At 39.7% G+C, this 18,663-nt stretch overlaps 1 protein-coding gene across 9 annotated transcripts in view; it reads left to right on the top strand.

Moving 5' to 3' along the window:
- The window catches only part of TEAD1 (TEA domain transcription factor 1), a 108,632-nt gene that overhangs the window by 78,619 nt on the left and 11,350 nt on the right, over positions 1–18,663 (top strand). For 4 of the 9 annotated variants that reach the window (XM_072422296.1, XM_072422295.1, XM_072422286.1 and 1 more), the window contains 8 exons: positions 431–493; positions 583–645; positions 5,791–5,802; positions 7,029–7,163; positions 8,570–8,616; positions 9,091–9,152; positions 10,048–10,172; positions 16,301–16,474. In XM_072422296.1, coding sequence (XP_072278397.1) covers positions 431–493; positions 583–645; positions 5,791–5,802; positions 7,029–7,163; positions 8,570–8,616; positions 9,091–9,152; positions 10,048–10,172; positions 16,301–16,474 — 681 coding nt within the window. The remainder of the gene's footprint in view (positions 1–430; positions 494–582; positions 646–5,790; positions 5,803–7,028; positions 7,164–8,569; positions 8,617–9,090; positions 9,153–10,047; positions 10,173–16,300; positions 16,475–18,663) is intronic. The other 5 variants (XM_072422287.1, XM_072422288.1, XM_072422291.1 and 2 more) reach the window with 5 other exon arrangements.

Here is an 18,663-nt window from a genome sequence, read left to right on the forward strand (position 1 = left end):
TTGTCTTATTAATATCCTAATGGTCAGGAGGATTATATAGATGTTATTCTAGCAGTTCTAAATTTTTAAAGTTGAGTGACATCCCAATAATATATTTTTAATACATAGAATGCTACTTTGTTGCCATAAAGATTTTTTAAGGCAGACCTGTACGGTCCACTTGTAGCAACCACCCAAGAATAAAATTATATTACAAAGATAAACAGGAAAGCTAAAACTGCAAAAGTTCCAGTGACACATTGGTATATTTAGTGTTTTTAATTTTATTTTTGGTGCTTGCAAGCCTACCCTTGCAGCAATATAAAATGTTGGTGCCGCAGTCCTTCCTGACCCCTGGACTATCCCAAACCAGCAACGCCATACTTTATATACATTTTTAAAAATTCCTTTTTTTTTTTTTTATTTATTATTTTAAATCTGAACCCCGTAGGTGTCTAGTCACATACAGGTCTTAGCAAGAAAGAAAGTTCGAGAAATCCAAGCGGCCATTAAGGTACGTCTGGCTTGCCCAGTTGTAAGGGCTTTTCATCTCCATGGTTACAGGCTTTTTCCTTTGTTTCCCTCCCTCCCCCTACCCTGCAGGTGTCTAGTCACATTCAGGTTCTTGCCAGAAGGAAATCTCGTGATTTTCATTCCAAGCTGAAGGTATGCGCTTCTCTGCTTTTGGGCTTGTGGTTGCTACGCATCTCACTTCCTGTTTCCCATGGTGACCGGTGAATGCTCCGTGCTACGATCCTCGTAACCTAGTTTTCCTGCATGTCAGAGCTGTTTACGTTTCTTAATACCTGCTCTACTATTTTCTCTGCAAGCGGTCGCTGTGAAAAACGGTCTACAGGCACCATTAGCCGAGGGTTTCCAAGTCTCACACCAAGCTATGTCAATTAATAGGGAATTAATGAGCGTGTTTCCACTCACCGAGGTGTTTTGTCACTTACAGAGTGATTATTACCGGTGTAGACGTTGTACATGAAGCATGGCGGGGGGCATGCTCTCTGTACTACATGTGGCACCAGTTGCTTCTTTGTAAGTAAAATAAATAAATATTCTACACATAATCTGGATAAGTGTTCACCAGGTTATTACGTATTGCCCCTCTTAGTATTTTCTTCCGATAAAGAAATCTTGTGATATAGTATTATACTATATACTGATATTAAATATAGTCCTAATAAAGAATAACTCCAGGCACATATAAAGTAACGTTCCATAGGACACGTGTTACAAAAACCAGAACATCCTTTTTTACATTTGACCTAGTCTCCGATATTTGTCTTTTATATTGTGTGAGTATTGTAGGAAAGTGGATTGGAGACTCCTCTCTGTATTAACAACAATGCTGTATGTCTGCCCCTATAAATTTTAATACATAATATTAATAATACAAAAAGCAAAAAACTTTCAACTCAACAACTAAAGTGAAGGTGGTTGAAAAGAAGAGCAAAGAGGGGCTTTTTTAGGCAAATGTAAAAACACAAAATATTTACAGGAAACATATAAGCAGAATATTAGTAGATATAGTATTGCTAATGCACCTATATAGTATAAGGTCTTTGGATAGTAAATCCTGATTCCAGTACAACTCCAATATGTTTAAAAATCAGTCCCGAGCCCAACGCGTTTCGCCATGGGGCTTCTCGTAGGCCCAGGAAATGGAGTTGCCTGGTAGCCAAGCTGTACATCCTAGAGACTGAGAAGCAGAAAGCATTGTACCATGCCTGGAATTGCTTTTTAATAAATACAACCAATAAATAGTTTATATCCAAAGAGCTAAAAGGACAACTCACACTCTCTCTAGCTTGGTCCCAAATTTTTTAGGCTTTCCCTAGACATGGACCGACGAATGTTAAGTCAGCGGGTAACAGTAAATGTCCCCGACTACTCATTGTTGCCCAAATTTCAGCCAGTCTTGGTTGTCCCCTTTCCACCATTCTAGCTGCCACCATTTGTGTGTGCAGAATCTCTTCTATTGCATGACCATGCATTCTTTGGCAACAGGAGCATGCATGCATGCAATGATCGGTTGTTCGATGGACATGTCACGCTCCCACGTGCAGCTGTGCTGTCTAATGTCTGTGGCAAGCTTTACTAACCCTTTCAATGGCAGAACTGCTCGGCAGGGAGGGAGTTTTGATTGCCCGTGTACGTTGGGCAGCATGCTGGCTGGCGGGCATTGGTCTTTGGTGGCTGGCGTTTTTTGCAATAGCTGCACCGGCTGAGCAGCTGACTTAGCAGGCAAGCCCTGCTGATAACACCAAGCGAGTCTCGCATCCCTGACTGCGGACTCTATTGTAAACCATAACGGCATGTGTTGGGGTCACAACTCCTTTTTTAGAAGTTACACTTGCAACCGGTTAGTTTGTGTCTACCGAAGCATGCTGCAAGTCCAAAACCCAATCAGGGACCACAGAGAGCTGTTTAACCCCTTCGGCACCAGCAAAGTGCAGCAAGGAATGGCTTGTCTGTGACCTTTTCATCTCTCTTGCTTTTTCAGATAGGAAAGGATAGGCACATGGCAACATCCTGGATCCATATTCTGTAGCTAAGCTTAAGAAATGTTGATTTGATGACAGTCAGATGAAGCTAAATATAGTCCAGCTCGCTCACTCTATCTGTTCTTTTTTTCCTGTTCAATGAGCAGTGGTGAAAGCTTTTGAAAAAAAAAATTCCTTTTGAAGTGAATGAAAGTCTTGAGCATTGGGGACGCACAACAAGATGTATTAATTACTAGTCATTAGGCAACAAGTCAGGACACCTCTGAATGTGCATTCTTCCCGCTACCCAGTCATTGCCAGGCTGAAATAGTCACCTTTTGTTGCTTAATTCAGCCTTGTTAATACAGCTTTGAACGAGGCAACAATGAAGCGAGAGCTGGCCTTTTATGAAGCTAAATGGTATTTTTCTTGCTAGGCCCTAATTATATAAGCTAGCAACCGAAACATTTGCTGCTCCAGTTTCTGAGGAACTACAAGTCGCAGCATGCACAGCTGGTGAGACTTGGAGTTTTTCATCCCACTGTGAGATTTAATTGGGAAGAATAGACACAGAGGTTGAATGAAACCCTTTCTGCTCCTTAAGGGGAGCATTCAGTGATTTACAACTCTGCTTTACAACTTGGAGAAGTTCCCCATGCTAAGACGGACTTGTTTTTAAGGCAAGCCTCCGGTATGTGTATCTTGAATAGCTGCCCCCCAACAACCAGTAGGTTCTAATGTGACTATTTCATATAAGACCTATTTAGCCCTTTAAATTTCTATAGAAGTTACTGGGCCCAAGGGCTGTAAATCACTGAGCACTCCCCTGAAATTGTTGCCACAGTTCTGCTTTTATTTTTTGATGCAAAAATGTACTTGAATTTGCTGTACATAAAGGGTATTAAGAAAATGTTTCAGCTCTGTGTTTGTTATTTGGTACATCTTCTCTTTCTTTCCTCCTCTTTTGTGTGTATATGATTTTGTTAAGTGTTCTCAATCTCATAGACTTTGCCAAGCACCATAGATGTAACCTTTAACTGTTGGATTACAAGGAATGTAAAAAGCAGAAGGCAATTTAAATTTTCATCTCCCTTCCCATCTTATCAGTTATTACGATAGAAAATGACTAAGGAGTCTCAATAGAAATGCACGTTTAGTGGCTATATCAAGAAGTGAACGATATCTTTATAAACGCATGCGATCATTTTGGGCAAATGTGCAGAATTATGCAGCGAGGGAACAATGGTGATAATCTGTGATCACCCGACCAGCCGTGTATTTGTATAGGAAGATCTCCTGGAAAGCAATGCCTTTTACTGGCTGGTCTTCTGTAGAGTTTTGGTCTTAATGTAAATTTTAATATGATGTAGAAAATCATAAGAGCTTAATATAAGTTAGCCTTTCATGTTTGAAGGAAGATCTGTCTTTGCCAACCCCATTCATTTAGTCCGTGATTCACTAAACAAGAGGAGCCAGTGCAAAGGAAAAGAACCCCCAAGGTTTACTTCTTGTTTGCAATGGATTCTTTTATAATTCTGTTTTATACCTTTACCCAAAGTTCCAGTGCCTTTTATTAACTTACAGTGTGGGTGTCACACTACCCACTGTTTTATGGGAAAAGTCGGATAATATTTTTTTGTAACCAAATACCTGTACACACAGGTATGTTTTACATCCCTGCACCGATCTATATAATGATTGGATTTGCTGGTGATCAGAAATGATAAATCATAAGTATTTGTTTTGCTTCCCCAATCAGATGTGATCATGAATATAGAGTGAAACACAAGTCATACCATGTGTACAAACGCTGGAGCAATAAAATGATAGGAACAAGTTCATGAAGGTAAAATACTCCATATAAAAAAAACAAATATTTACCTTTAAAAGTTGATGAACTGCATACCAAATGTTCATAAAAATATTAAAAGGCACTTGTGAAAAACCCTTTAAGATATATTGGCATTAAAGCTTTTATTATATGCATGTTATTTACCTGTAAAAGCCTCACATGAGCAGATTTCCAAAAGGGCCGAGACTGCTGTTGGGTGCCGCCATCTTGAATCTCGGCAGCTCCATTACTTATCATGAAAGTGTCATTGGGAACAAGTTTTCTTGACTGTTTGGATATGAAAGCCCATCAATGTCCACTATAGTGGTTCATATTTCTTGTCAGAATTTATCTAATCATGCAATATGCTATTTCTAGCTACATACTTATACACCCCAATAACATATGTATAGTAAACCTGGGGAGTGCCATTCAAACCTAGAATGTACCTTTTTAACCATAGATGTCTATAGATGTAGCTCATAAATACAACCCTGGTGCATTCTGTAACATTGTATGCCAAATACTATGAACAATTTACTCAATTGGTCACAAGTCCTTGAGAAGAGACGTTTAAGAGGGGATATGATCACCCTGTATAGATATATAAATGGTCCATATAGAGAACTCTCTTTCCAATTACTCACTTTGAGATCATTACAAAGCACAAGGGGGCGCTCTTTGTGTCTGGAGGAAAAGAAGTTTAAGCTTTGGATAAGGAAGGGATTCTTCTCTGTACGGTCTGTGAAAATGTGGAATCGGCTCCCTCAGGAAGTAGTTTCAGCAAGTTCTATAGATTGCTTTAGGAGAAAACTGGATGATTTCTAGAAGCTCAGAATATAACTGGGGATTAAAGCTTTAAAGTAACAATAACAGAGATTGCTGATCCAGGGAACATCCGATTGCAGAAGGGAATCAGGGAGGAATTTTTTCCCCTGTTGAAGCAAATTGTACCCGGGGTTTTGTTTTTGCCTTCCTCTGGATCAATTGTCTATAGGGTTTTATATCTGGGATATGTTTATTTCCCTAGTGGTTGAATTTGATGGACTTATGTGTTTTTTCAACCTAACCTACTTTGTAACTATGTAAAAGCAATGGGGATTCTCATTAAAGATTCCTAGTAGTATGTTGGATTATTTGATATAACAAAGAATTCAGTTTCATACTTGGCATCTATTTTAAAAGGCTTGTTACCTCCAGCATATTTGGTAATTGCCCAGAATGACCATGGGTAATATCTATCAAATGGTCTCATCAGCGAACAATATCAGGCTAAATATGACAACTGGAAAATGAAAAGTTTTAGCCCATTGTTTTGGGGTGACCGCAGACAGTTCTTCCTTCCTTTTTTTAACCAAGGCTCCTAAGTGATAAAATTCTCCATTCTCCCGTCCTTCTGCTTTTTATGTCCTTTGTAATTAGATGTGTTTGATGTTTAGTGTTTTTTCCTTACACAATTCTTTAACATGCTATTTATATTGTATTCAGGTGACAAACATGGTAAGTTGATCCCCCCCCAGTCCACCACCTGTGACTTAAGTTCGCTTTGGCACAGTGTTTGGCTATTGGCTTTGATCTGTGACCCCCAGCTTGTGCTACCTTACCATACAGAACATGATGATAAACCAAAAGGAAGTCACAGGGGTTGGGGGACAGTGCGTGACGCCCATAATCTAATTAGTGTCACTGAGCAGTGGCTTGGCCTATACAAGCATGCAAGCCTTACCAGCATGGTCATTACCTGCCTGAAAGTTACAGCTGCTTAACCACTGCTTTGGTGTGTTTACTATCATGCACTGTTGTCCAGTACTGGGCATATACGGCCAAATGAGCCTTTCCTGTGGCAGTACATAGACATATAGAGAAGACAGGGTGCAGGTAGCACAGTCTGGTAATAAATATCCAGGGATACCTAAACCGTTTAACTTTTCCCAGACAAATACACCCCAGTGCAAGGTTCAATTCACTATCAACCACATCACTGTGGCATGAGTTACAAAATTCACAAATATATTTCTTTAATTGTAAATCCCATTCTGCATTCTACAATAGGCAGATGGTCACTACAGGGAATATGAAATAATATTTTGAAAATATGGAACAGCAATAATGATTCAAATTTGTACATATTGAAAATACCTTTTCCACTATACACAGATCACTGTCCGCATTTTAAAGAGGTTTTAAAGATATTTACTACTCTATATGAATATATTCATTGTTACCCAATGATGGCAAACCATGGATGGTCGGCTTAGCTACTGTGGTCACTGACCCAAATGAGGCAGCTTGTCCCAATAGTATTAATAAGGGGGGCAGCCTTATCATTGCCATATTCCAATCATAAGGGAGCAGATTTAGTTGGGGCTTAGTTGGTAAATAAAAAAAATAAAAAAAGTTTTGTCATTGTGTGGGCAAATCTTTTATAGTTTAGTGTTTATATTCATCATTTACTAGCTGATCATCTCAAGTGTTTTTATCTGGGTGATCCCTTTGTCCTGATGCCTCAGTGATGTGTATTGTGACCTGGTATGTCCCTGGTCTTGTAGGTGTCCTGTGCCACAGTGAGATATTTAATGATCTAATCTAGTCAGCTACCAATAGATCAGAACCCCACACGGCTGCATGTTTGCTTTTCTTATGTTTAATATCCACGCTTGTAGCTGCGCAAAAACTCAACTGTCTGCACAGAATTCAGTAACTGCATGCTAACTGTTATATTAAAGGATCAAACTGCCAAGGACAAAGCACTGCAACACATGGCGGCCATGTCCTCCGCTCAGATTGTATCTGCCACTGCCATTCACAACAAGCTGGGCCTTCCAGGGATTCCTCGCCCGGCCTTTCCTGCTGCACCTGGGGTAAGTGTCTGCTCAGGTCTGGTTTTGTCTCTAGTTATTTGGTTATCAGGGATGTGGAAAAGGCAACAGTTCGGATATTTGCACTTTTTAGCAGATTCCGCCTTGTGGGAGGCAAAACTCCAATATAATAGAGATTGTGGCCAATTTTACTTATGCAGTACAAAAAAAATCTTTTTGACCCCTTAGGGTAGTGACATCAATTCCCTAGATTAAAATAATGTCATACTGTGCTTTCACATTGAAAATTCTGGTAGAGCAGGTTACAGCTTTAACACTTTTATACAATCTTATACATAAAAGGTTACTTTCCAAATTTTTACCTGCAAATGAACTTGCCTAGTTAACTTATAACTATGCAGTGCTTGTAATTGGATAGTAAATGTCGCCATCTGTATATCCAGCCAAAAGCCACCAGTGCTCTAAATCTTATAATTATTTACAAATATATTATGAAAAAAACTTTTTGCATGTATAGCAAGACAAAGTTTGAGTGCTCATAGGATCTTATTATTGTAACCCTATAAAGAATGACTTGCTATACACATGACAAGATCTTCTCTGGTATTGATGTTTTATAACCATCGGGAGAACGGTTGTTTTATACAATGGGTGTGATATTCCCCTAACGTTACTAAGTACATTGTTTATATTAGGATGTAAATTGACAGTTTATACAAATTTACATACAGACCAAGCTGTGCGGAATAAGTGGTCAGGTTTTATTGAAAAAAAAAATCCACCATGGCTGCTTGAAGACTGGCTTGCGATTTTACCGCCAACAGTCCAGCAGGAGAAAAACATACCAATGGTTTAACGCGTTTCACACTGCTGTTCTTACTCGTGAGCCTGGCTGTGTGTTTAACAATAAAAGTCGTCTTGTTGTGTATTCACCTGCCTCACAGATTCCTTCATGCCTGTGAGAGGGCAAACGCCAATGCTCATACTGCTCACTTACTATTGCCATGCTATCAATCTGGGAAACAAATTGACTGCTGGAACTCTGCAAAGTATATATGATGTGTGTTGTTTCCAACTAGACAGCTTGGTTTGTGTGTAAATGTGGAGAGATACTTTAAAGGTAAATAAAATAATAAAATGTATCATATCATGAAGTGTATCAGCTGCAGCTGTAAGCAACTTTATGATCATGATGGTGATACATTACCTTAATTTGCTCTACCATTTTTATTATTTTACAGTAAAATCCCTGCCTAATAACAGACATCATTGATCCCCCTCTGGGTGCACCTCAGAACCCGGATTTATTTGAAGTAGTTGTAATTTTAGGAATGTGTGTATTTAATGGCAGCTGATGACCAAATATAAAACATGCACAGTGTCATTTTTATGTTTATTAAATAATCGGACTTCACTTTATGTAATTTTGTCTCACCTTCTGTTCACAGTACTGGCCAGGAATGCTACAGACGGGTCAGCCTGGATCCTCACAAGAGTAAGTGCTGGGAGTGGGTGCACATTCTGAGAACGATGAACGTTGTACACTGATTTAACGCAATGCAGAAAATTAATACTTTTTACCTATGACTCCATGAGAATGCTAAAGCAGTTTAATGCAACTTAGGGGAGCAATATGATCAGGTAAAAACAAATAAGGTGGGAACCTGAAAGAAAGCTAATCAATAAATACATCTTTTAAAGGATTTCTGAGAAGCCTAACATGCCAGGTTTATTCTAGAGTTTAAATGCAATTTAATAAAAAAATTACATTCTATATGGATGTATTTTAGCTCTTGTTCCTATTTGATTTTAATCCATATACTTACCACAAGGAAATGTCTTAGTAGATGTAGTATGGTAGGAAGTGCTATGTAACGTACAAGGCTCTGTAATATGTTGGCGTTATATAAATACTGTTTATTAACAACAGTAAGTGTTAATAACATCTGATGTTTCTCATGTTTTCTAGCGTCAAGCCATTTGTCCAGCAAGCATATCCCATCCAACCCACCGTCACAGCACCCCTTACAGGTAATAATAATTTGGTGAAAGGCAAACGTCAGACAAACCAACAAATACACCCATGCAATATAGATAGATGTTTTATGTACTGAAGGATTTGTATTTGTCTGCCCAGTCTGTTTGGCGGGAGTCTCGATATATATCTGCTGCATTCAATAACACTTGCATGTCTTGCCCTTCCTTTTCCAGTGATTGAACTGTTAAAGAAGAAGAAGCAGCAGAGAGATGAGCTTTTCTCTCTTTGTGCCTCCTATTAGTGTGTCCCTAGCACATGGACTTCTGCACAAATGGTTGGCTCTTTGTGCTGCTTCTCCCTTCCCCAACTGATTCCAGGTTACATTTAGATACCTTCACTGCTTGCACTGACAAAATACATATATTAATGCATCAGTAAATAAGTGGCAGGACGGCACTGGAGCAGCACTATGAAGATATTGCTTGGATACCTTTATTGTTGACTCCCCACATTTTGCCTCCTTGCTCAGTCTACATATTGAAGCTACACTATGTAAAACAGTGTAATTCACTACACACTTGTGTACAAAACCCTTATTTTAATTCGTTTGACTGTAATCTTGCTCGTACCACAGAGACGTTTTGATGAAATACTTTTCCTTTGAGTGTAGTCATTTCACGAAATGCTTACATTCCTCCTCTTCCCTCGGGGGGACAGAACACAGGTGCGCCTCTAAGAAAGTTTAATTAACCCACCAGGGCAAAGAAGCTGGCGGAAGAGTCTCTTCATGTTTGTCTCCTGTTCCTGGGAATGGTTGGACAGTCAGAAATGTATTATTTTTTTTTAAAAATGAACCGCAGCAGATAAGTTTATTTCAACTGACCACTAGGACCGTCTTGGTTATGGAGTATCTTCATTAATGGCTGACATGTTTCTTTATATTCACAGGTTTTGAAACCACAGCACCACCTGCCTCCTCTGTCCCGGCATGGCAAGGCCGGTCCATAGGCACAGCCAAACTCCGATTGGTGGAGTTTTCGGCATTTTTAGAACAGCAGCGGGACCCAGACGCTGTAAGTAACATTTTATTAACAGTTTAAAATTAAAAAATATATATATATTTATCTCTCCATCAAGGCATTACCCACATTTAACCCCAAACCTACCTCTCTCGCTTTGGAACATTTAACAGCACGTGAGTAATATTCCAGTGCAAAGGCACTGGCTGTTTTTACTAATAATGTAGCTATGCTCCCAGAACTACATCTCCCAAGAGCACTTGCCTTGCACAGTGTGTGAATAAGCTCTTGGGAAGCAAAGTAAGAAACTGCAGCTTTCCTTTTTCTACAGCCAGGGCAAAAATTCCAGCCCTTAAAAAATTCACATCTTATCAAACTTTGTTGCTATGGGGAACCTACAGATTTCCTATCAGCCGTTCTTCTTCTCTTTTTTTTTTTTTTACCTGCCTATATAGATACCTGTCATTCCATCAACTTGATGCGTGGATAAGTAGTTCATATTCTTGGTTTGAAGCACCTGGAGTCCTGGTCCTACTTGGGACTTCATGACTTTGAATAATTTCAAGGTTGGATGTGATGAGCATTCTGCAGCCCTTGGTTGTATCAAGTGATTATTTTGATGTTCTTTTGCCTTTCTATCAGCTGAAACCAGTCTGCCCATTCTCTTCTGACACCAACAAGACTTTTTTTTGACCAGCGACATACCCCACAACGGATTTTTCCCCCTTTTTTTTTTTTTTTTTGGACCATTCTCTGAGTTGCTTGTGTTGGTCAGTAGCAGATCAGCAGTCACTAAAATACTCCGAGCAGCCCTTCTCTTACCAGAAACCATACCACATTCAATGTCAGGAGAGCTAACCACTTAGCCACTATGCTGTCTACAATGACATTTCCATAAACTTCCCGCTGCGTCTGATGGCTTGAGGAGAAAAATTATATATAAGTATGTAGAGGAGAGATGGCAGAAAAAGCCCCAGGGGTTCATTAGGTCTGCCCCTACCCTTTTAATTCAATCAGCAATCCCTTCCCCATCACACAACTGTTGTTGCCACATAAGTGCAAGTAACAGAGCTAATAAAAAAATTCCACTGGTGTCACTGAGACAGGAAGTGAAGGTAGAAATCTTCTGCCTGGGGACATAGACGGTCATAAACCCCACCAGAGGTTTTAGATTTGCTCAGTGTTGACTTTTACAATGTACACACACATCTCATGATAAACCTGTTACAGCGTCGGGTGAAGATGAGTATTTGTCTGAACCCCGTTCTTAGAATTGGGATTCCAGTGCGGGGAAGGCAGCGAGCGGGCACCTGTCCCTTTGGCAGGGTTAGCCGGCAGCTGCAGTATGATCTAAGAGCTGTGTTTAGGTATGTTAGTGTAGATGGCATATAGAATGTCTCATTCCAGGAGCATTCCTGGGAGTCCTGACCGTCTTCTGCTGACACGTCTCTTCTTGTCACTGCGGCCTCTTCTCCAGCACATTTGATAAGCTTGTCATTTCACCATCTGCAAGCCCCAAGTCATTTCCACGTTTCTTCTTTAACCAGAAATGGCGCTTTCTACAGCAAAACCTTCTAATGTATTGCATTCCAACTGGTTTCAGTGTGACATTAATGGTAACCTGTTTGGATAGAAATAAGTTTTTGAAAGTCCAGGCTGTAACCAAGTTATTTGAAAAGTCAGTTTCAAGATCCTGAAATCTGCTGCTTTAAGTAAAAATACCCAGTAATTCTAGAATACAGGTTCTTGTACAAACATGTCATAGTATAGGGTGACAACATTCTGGCCCTGTCTCCTAAATGTGCTCGTCTGGTCATTCTGTCACATAGCCCTCCAATAAAGATCACAGGTGTTTGTGTCAACATTACACAAGCATGGTCCATTGTTACCATCAGTAAACCCGCCCTAAGAAATGCCCCGTATCCCTAAACTGTATAGACAGGAAGAAGCTGCAAAGAGGCAACATAGTACAATAAAAGGTAAAACTGTTTTTCAGTTATCTACCTTTTTGTATAAAGTAAAAATGTTGGTGATAAGTCTGATTTAAGGGTAAAACTTTTATCCACAAAATTTAAAATAGTGCATAGCAAACATATCTGGATTCCAAGGGTATTCCTTGGAGTCCAGCGATGATCACTGTCCCTCGTCCTCTGTCCATTGGTGGGCTGTCTTCTGGTGGGGCTCACCTATTGACATGCAACTGCATTTTTACACTGTAAACCCAGCCTATGCAATAAAACCGGAAGGGGTTTTATGATGCAGGAGTTTACCTGGTAAAGGGACTCTAACAAGGTCAATGACTCCCTAAATAGACAAACCTGTGTTGGAATGGCATTCCTAGATCCTACACCAGCGAAAAATAGGGCCAGGTTCCATATTTCTATATTCCCAGGTCCCCCTTTACTTTCTACATAATTTCTAGTGCTAGACACCAATACTTTGCAGGGTAACAGGCATCCACACAACTTTTAATTACGTTTTTGGATGTGGTGCAGAGGGTCAATTTGCCCATCTTTCTAACAGGTAAGGAGTTTTCCTCCTGCAGGGGCCACAAGTGCTATCTGGGTTTAACCCTGCGGGTGCTGCCTTTGGCCACATTCCTTAGCACAGCAATCCCGGTCATCCTTGGCAGTCAGGCGTGTAAGACGAGCCCTTGTTATTCCTTTAGACAGAGGCCGGGGCATGAGGCTGCGGACCCCCGTAGGGCCATAGTAGGACAAGTCTGCCTTTTTATAACAACTATTTTAAATGGCTTGCACTCATGCACAGCTATTTTGAGAGAGGTGGGATTAGTCACATGCAAGGCCGGGATATCTGACACTCTTTACTTTCCTTGTCTGTCAGGGTCACAGCTCTGTTTTGTCTCATCCTGGAATCTTATATTTATTAAGCTTGTTCATGCCTCAGTGGGCACAGGGATTGGTATTATTAGTTCACCCTCCTGTGGCTGAAAGGTGGAAACCCAAGATCGGGGTATGTTTTTAGCCCTATGGTACAAGAATATACCACCTTAGCTTTCCACCTTACATGCAAGAACACAGAAGGTTCTAGCAGCTGCCTCCACCCAAAACTGCACTTGTTCAGACTAGGTGCTGAGAATTTATGACATCCATAATATACATCTAACATTAAAGCAAAGTTATTTTTTGGAATTGCCCGAATTTCATACAGTTAAAAAAAATGCATATATAAATTAGGAGAGATTTTTACTCACCATAAACCTTCACTGTGGTCTAACTTAACTCTTTCAGCACTTTTAAGTCTTTATGAATACATTCCTGACATGTTAGAAGGTGGAAAAAAAAGTAATATTGTATCATTAAAGCTGTCCCTAAAATCCCAATGCGGTGACTTTGTCTCATGTTAATAATCTACAGCTGTTGACTGAGCATTTCTTGACTCTTCTGTCAGCGCCCATTGACACCCACCCTCCGCTGATACCCCATGCCATTTGCAGCCGGCTGCCTCCTTGGACTTCTCAGCATAACATTCACAGCAGTTTTATATCAGACTGGAAGAAATTTCTGAGAAGTTAAAAACAAACTCTAATTAAACTACAAATATCTAAACTGAATAATACAATGTAACATTTTACTTCTAGGTAGACATTGCAAACCTGTTTTATATACATCTATTGCACATGTAGAACATGATCTGCGTGTGCCATATAACATGTTATCACCATGCATGTAGCTTATCATTTCAACTTTGTAAGGAATTCCTAGTTGAAGCCTCGTTTCACTGCTCAGAAACCCGCTAAAAAGTTAATTCATCAATTTATTCATTTCAAGTGTGCCAAATATAAAAAAAATGTACATTTCCGTAGTTTTTATATTACACACTGTAAAATGCACAAAGACACATTTTAATGTTTCATTAATCATGAGCTAATACAAGTCTTAGCCAAGGCTTCCACAAGAGGAAGTATAGGATTTCCTAATGAGAGATCAAGTTAACTAAGTCAAATTGATTTTCTGGCCATGTAACTTGAGTGTTGGAGGTGGGAGAAGCTGTGGAAAAGGCTCATTTTGGTTTCTCTAATGTATTTCACACTGTATGGTGCAGCAGCTAATCTATAAATGACAAGGATTTGTTCTGGATTCCAGTGCGTGTTTGTGTGTGTGTACGCCTGGGGGTTTTGTAATGGTTGATCAAATCTTAGGGCCGTATTCATGTCTGACTTCACAAAGGCACAAAATCTGTTTTCAGTGCAGAATAATAATTATTTTTTTGAGGTCCGGTCACCCCCACATATTTTTAGGATATACACGCCTAGAGGTGTGTAATAAATAGATAGAATCTCTACCTTTAGACCATAGTCCCGCAGGCTCTTGAAGTCCTGCCAGAACCAGTAGTGATGACCATTCCCCCTATTCCTCTTCAGCCTTTTACTTGGCATCATCATGCACAATACAGGCCTGGTAAGCATTGCTGCTGCGTATGTGAGGACTCGGGTGGGAGCTTTCCACAGTTTAGTCATCTAGGTAAATACCAAATTCCACATTGTTTGTAACCGCATAATCATTATTCATTCTGAGAGAGAACAAAAGAATGGTATATTACTAAGATGACTATTGTGCTGCTACTTGCTACTTTATTTTAAAAAACTATTATTCACTTCGATCCTAGCTACCTAAAAGTAATGGGTGAGGTGACACGAAATTCCGTGAGCATGTACTCCTGCAGTCTGCAGAGACATTCTTGCAGAATTTTAAGTGTTCGGCTATGACGGGAGACAGCAGTGAGGCACCTTGACATCACTCACAGCTCCCTGAAGCCAGGTCCAAATTTTAACATGATGACACCCTTTTACCAGTACACAGGTTGTCATGAGAAAAAGAAGCGATGTAAAATATAACTTAACTGAAAGATAAATTTGAAAGTGATTCTGACCCTTCAGCAAATAAATGAAAGATCTTTGAATATTTATGGATTATTATATTATATTTTTTTTTTTTTGTTTAGTTGGGTGGGGCTATAAAATAAAACGTATATATTAAAAATAAATAAAAATAAATATATATAAATTAATATTATATTAATTAATATTATAATAATTAAAAATAAAAATATACAGCTCTGGGAGTATAGAACATATCCTATAAAACTTTCAGGTATGGATGGACATTTGACATGTCCTGTTTCTTGAGGCAGGGAGAAAATTCTTAGACTCACAGGGCTTCCTTTTCTTGCTGGCGGATGAATGATGTATGAGATGTTACAGAAGACATTAAAGTGAACCTGTTGCTTAGTCCTGCATGGGTACAGAACAGGTTTGCTTTAAGCCGTTCTCCCTTTCTCACTCCTCTATCAGGACGACTTCTTTCCTTTGTCCTGGTACACTGCTTTGTGCATATCATTCCATCGTATTCAGAGTCCTCTTCAAGGACAACAGAAATGAATAACTGAAAAGAAAAAGTAGGCTACCATTGAAAAATCACTGCCTCTCTAAATTTATTTAATCGGAATGATACAAACCATTAAGTCAAGTGAACTTCATGGAATAGAAAATGTCAAACTAGCTGAAATCCTGCAGTAAAGAATGAGAAGTTTAATAAATTGCACACATTTGTGGCTGTGGGAGAGATGTCTCATTCAGCCAATGTGACCCTTACATTCCCCATTGCTGTATATATAGAACATTACAAATAAAGAATCTGACAAACTCTATACTGCAAAACAAATCCATCTGAATGTTAATGTGTAAAGTGCTGTATTCTCCCTAGAATTTTTCTCTAAGCTGTAGGCACGTGGTGGCCCCTGATTGTGACCAAACTTTTCAGTAACCATTAAAAACTGCTTGGTGGTGCGCCCAGCTAAAAGGGCCTGGGGAGAACACTAAAGTGTAGTAACCCATGACAGACTGAGCCTTCAGTATAAATCATTTTAAAAAAAATTCAAGTTAGATTAAAGCAAAATCTCTGCAGAGTCTTGTTTTGTGTAGAAAGCAGTCACAGCAGTTTCCAAAAAGAAAGCAAAATGATATTGACGGCTTATCGTCAGGCCTTCAACAGAGAGTAAACTGCAGTGACTGGCTGATCGATAGTGTGAAATGAATAGGAGGTGTAGCATGTATAGCTCCAGGGAAAACAGATCTGCCATAACATGGTCTGAAGATGTACGAGTATTGATCACTATGATCTTTGGCTGTTATATGTGACAAGCATTCTCTTCTATTACAGTACAACAAACACCTCTTTGTGCACATCGGACAAGCAAACCACTCGTACAGCGACCCCCTGCTCGAGTCCGTAGATATCCGCCAAATTTACGACAAGTTCCCAGAGAAGAAAGGGGGCCTAAAGGAACTGTTCGGGAAGGGGCCACAGAACGCGTTCTTCTTAGTAAAGTTCTGGGTAAGTGACTTTATTCTCGTCATATTATTCAGTCTTACATAATGAGCATACATATTGCATGAGCAAGATAAGTATTGATATTTAGGGGACTATTTATAAAGAGGCGAACAAGCCAGTCACCAAAATATCTTTACCAATATTTATGAAAAGCTGCATTTTTCAGATCTCATTTATCAAAGTGTCTCCTTAATAATTGGCATTTTAAAATTGGCCTTACTTACACTTTATTGATCACCAATTATTGTTCACCACTTGGATAGTGGAGAATCCCATCAGCCACAATAGGGGTTAATAGTGCTTATATAAAAGCCATGTTTGGACTTTGGAAAGTGGAGAACAGTTCCCCTGGTCAAATGATAGGGTTTTCTGATCACCGCTTCAAAGCTAATACAGTGCCTTCCATTCTCTTTTAGAGGCCTGATTGCCAGGTAACTAAACCTGTTCCCCACTTTTATAAACATGGCCTTCAGCACCTAAACATTGGCCGGTAACAAAGACGGGTGGTTTCCCCAGGTTTGAGGATTTTGTATACGGTCTATATCAGCTATTCTTAGCAGGGTTCCTAAAGGTGTACCCCACTCACCTCCCATCTGATGGTGTCTGTCTCACGGCTTTGGGACCCAGATTATCCAGAGCCAAGGATCCTTACACCTATCGGAATGGTGAGGTGAGATTCTTTCCATTGACCCCCATGGATAAATTTTTAGCAGGGGTTCTCGGACACCTGTGGGGTGAAATGGCGGTTAAAGGCTGACCTATAAAGTAGACAGACCTCCATAGGTCACCTCTAAGGCTACATATTCACGTTAGATGATTCTCGCCCGATAATCGCATCAGGGCTGGTATCAGACGAGAATCTGGCATGTGTAAAGCGCTCGTCATTCATGGATCTGTCTGTCAATCCTATAATATACAAGTGAAGGAGAGAGAATGCAGTGGGGTGCCACTTTGTCATTCTCCCCCCCTTCCCTCTTCATAGAGAAGAACAGTCCTGTGTGTACAGAGCTCATTTAGTCTTTTGTCATTGGAAAGGATCGTGAAAGATCCTTTCCAATGACAATTATTGCACATGTATATGTGCCCACTTCCAGTAGCCACTGACATTTACAATCTCCCTTTAACATACATTAAAAACTCGTGTTGCACGCAGCCCTCCGGAGCTCATCGCCATGTAGGCCAAAATGTGATGTGAACAATTAGCACTTCTTCCAAGCATTGCATCACTCTGTCCCCAACCTCCATCAGCAGCTTCCAGAGGAGACCTCCGGGTCTATGCGGCTCAGTCAGGCACGCTGAACTCAAAACAAAGCAGCAGACTAAAGAGGATATTTTTGTAAGGGGTTGTAGCATTAATGCTGGAAGCTGTACAAGAATCCCTCCACCCAAAAATTCAGCATTGAGTGATTATTATACCGGTATAAAACCAGATTCCTAAAAGCGTTCACTTGGTTAAGCAAATATGAAAAACAACAGGATTTTTGCTTGCCTGGTAATGAACACAGCCTTTTTTTTATTTCTCCAAGCCTGATTGGATATTCAAAGTAAATGCAGCTTTACTATATTGCAATAACTATAATATAAGTTATATGTTGTAGTTTAACAGTTCGTAGATGTAGAAGCTGCAATTTGTCTAATAGCCAACATAGAACTAGAAACCATAACTACTAGAGCAAGCCAACACCGTCATAGATCAAGGAAGGGTATTTTCTGGTCTTATAAGTATCTTCTCTTCTGACAAGTTTTCTGGCAGGATCAACAGGTGTTTTCGTACAGTTATCAAATAAAGATCCTTTAACAATGAAGCATTTACCAAAATCAAAAGTGAGCCCATCAGAGAAGTTAAATCTGAACATACAACACACCTTTAAATCAGAGTTGTACCCTATTTTCTGTCCTGACAAGGCCTGCATTTAAAATGTAACGCTTGTAAAATCCACAGCAAGTTATTAAACCAACCGACTTTGACTTGTGCTATTTTTGTCAACAGCAAAAGGAAACAATCGTTTTATATTCTCATTAAATCCTGTTGAGACTTGTATGGTAGTTGTATAGGATTCCCTATGATTTGCTGCCCCCTAGTGTTGGTTTTTCTACATTCCACTCAGCAGTGACAGAATGGGTGATGTAGTTATCAGTACTATAAGTATGATCATCAGCTTTCCCCTGGTTTTGGAGTTATTCCCCCTGCC

Source organism: Pyxicephalus adspersus, chromosome 9, assembly GCF_032062135.1.
Source record: "Pyxicephalus adspersus chromosome 9, UCB_Pads_2.0, whole genome shotgun sequence".
NCBI lineage: Eukaryota > Metazoa > Chordata > Amphibia > Anura > Pyxicephalidae > Pyxicephalus > Pyxicephalus adspersus.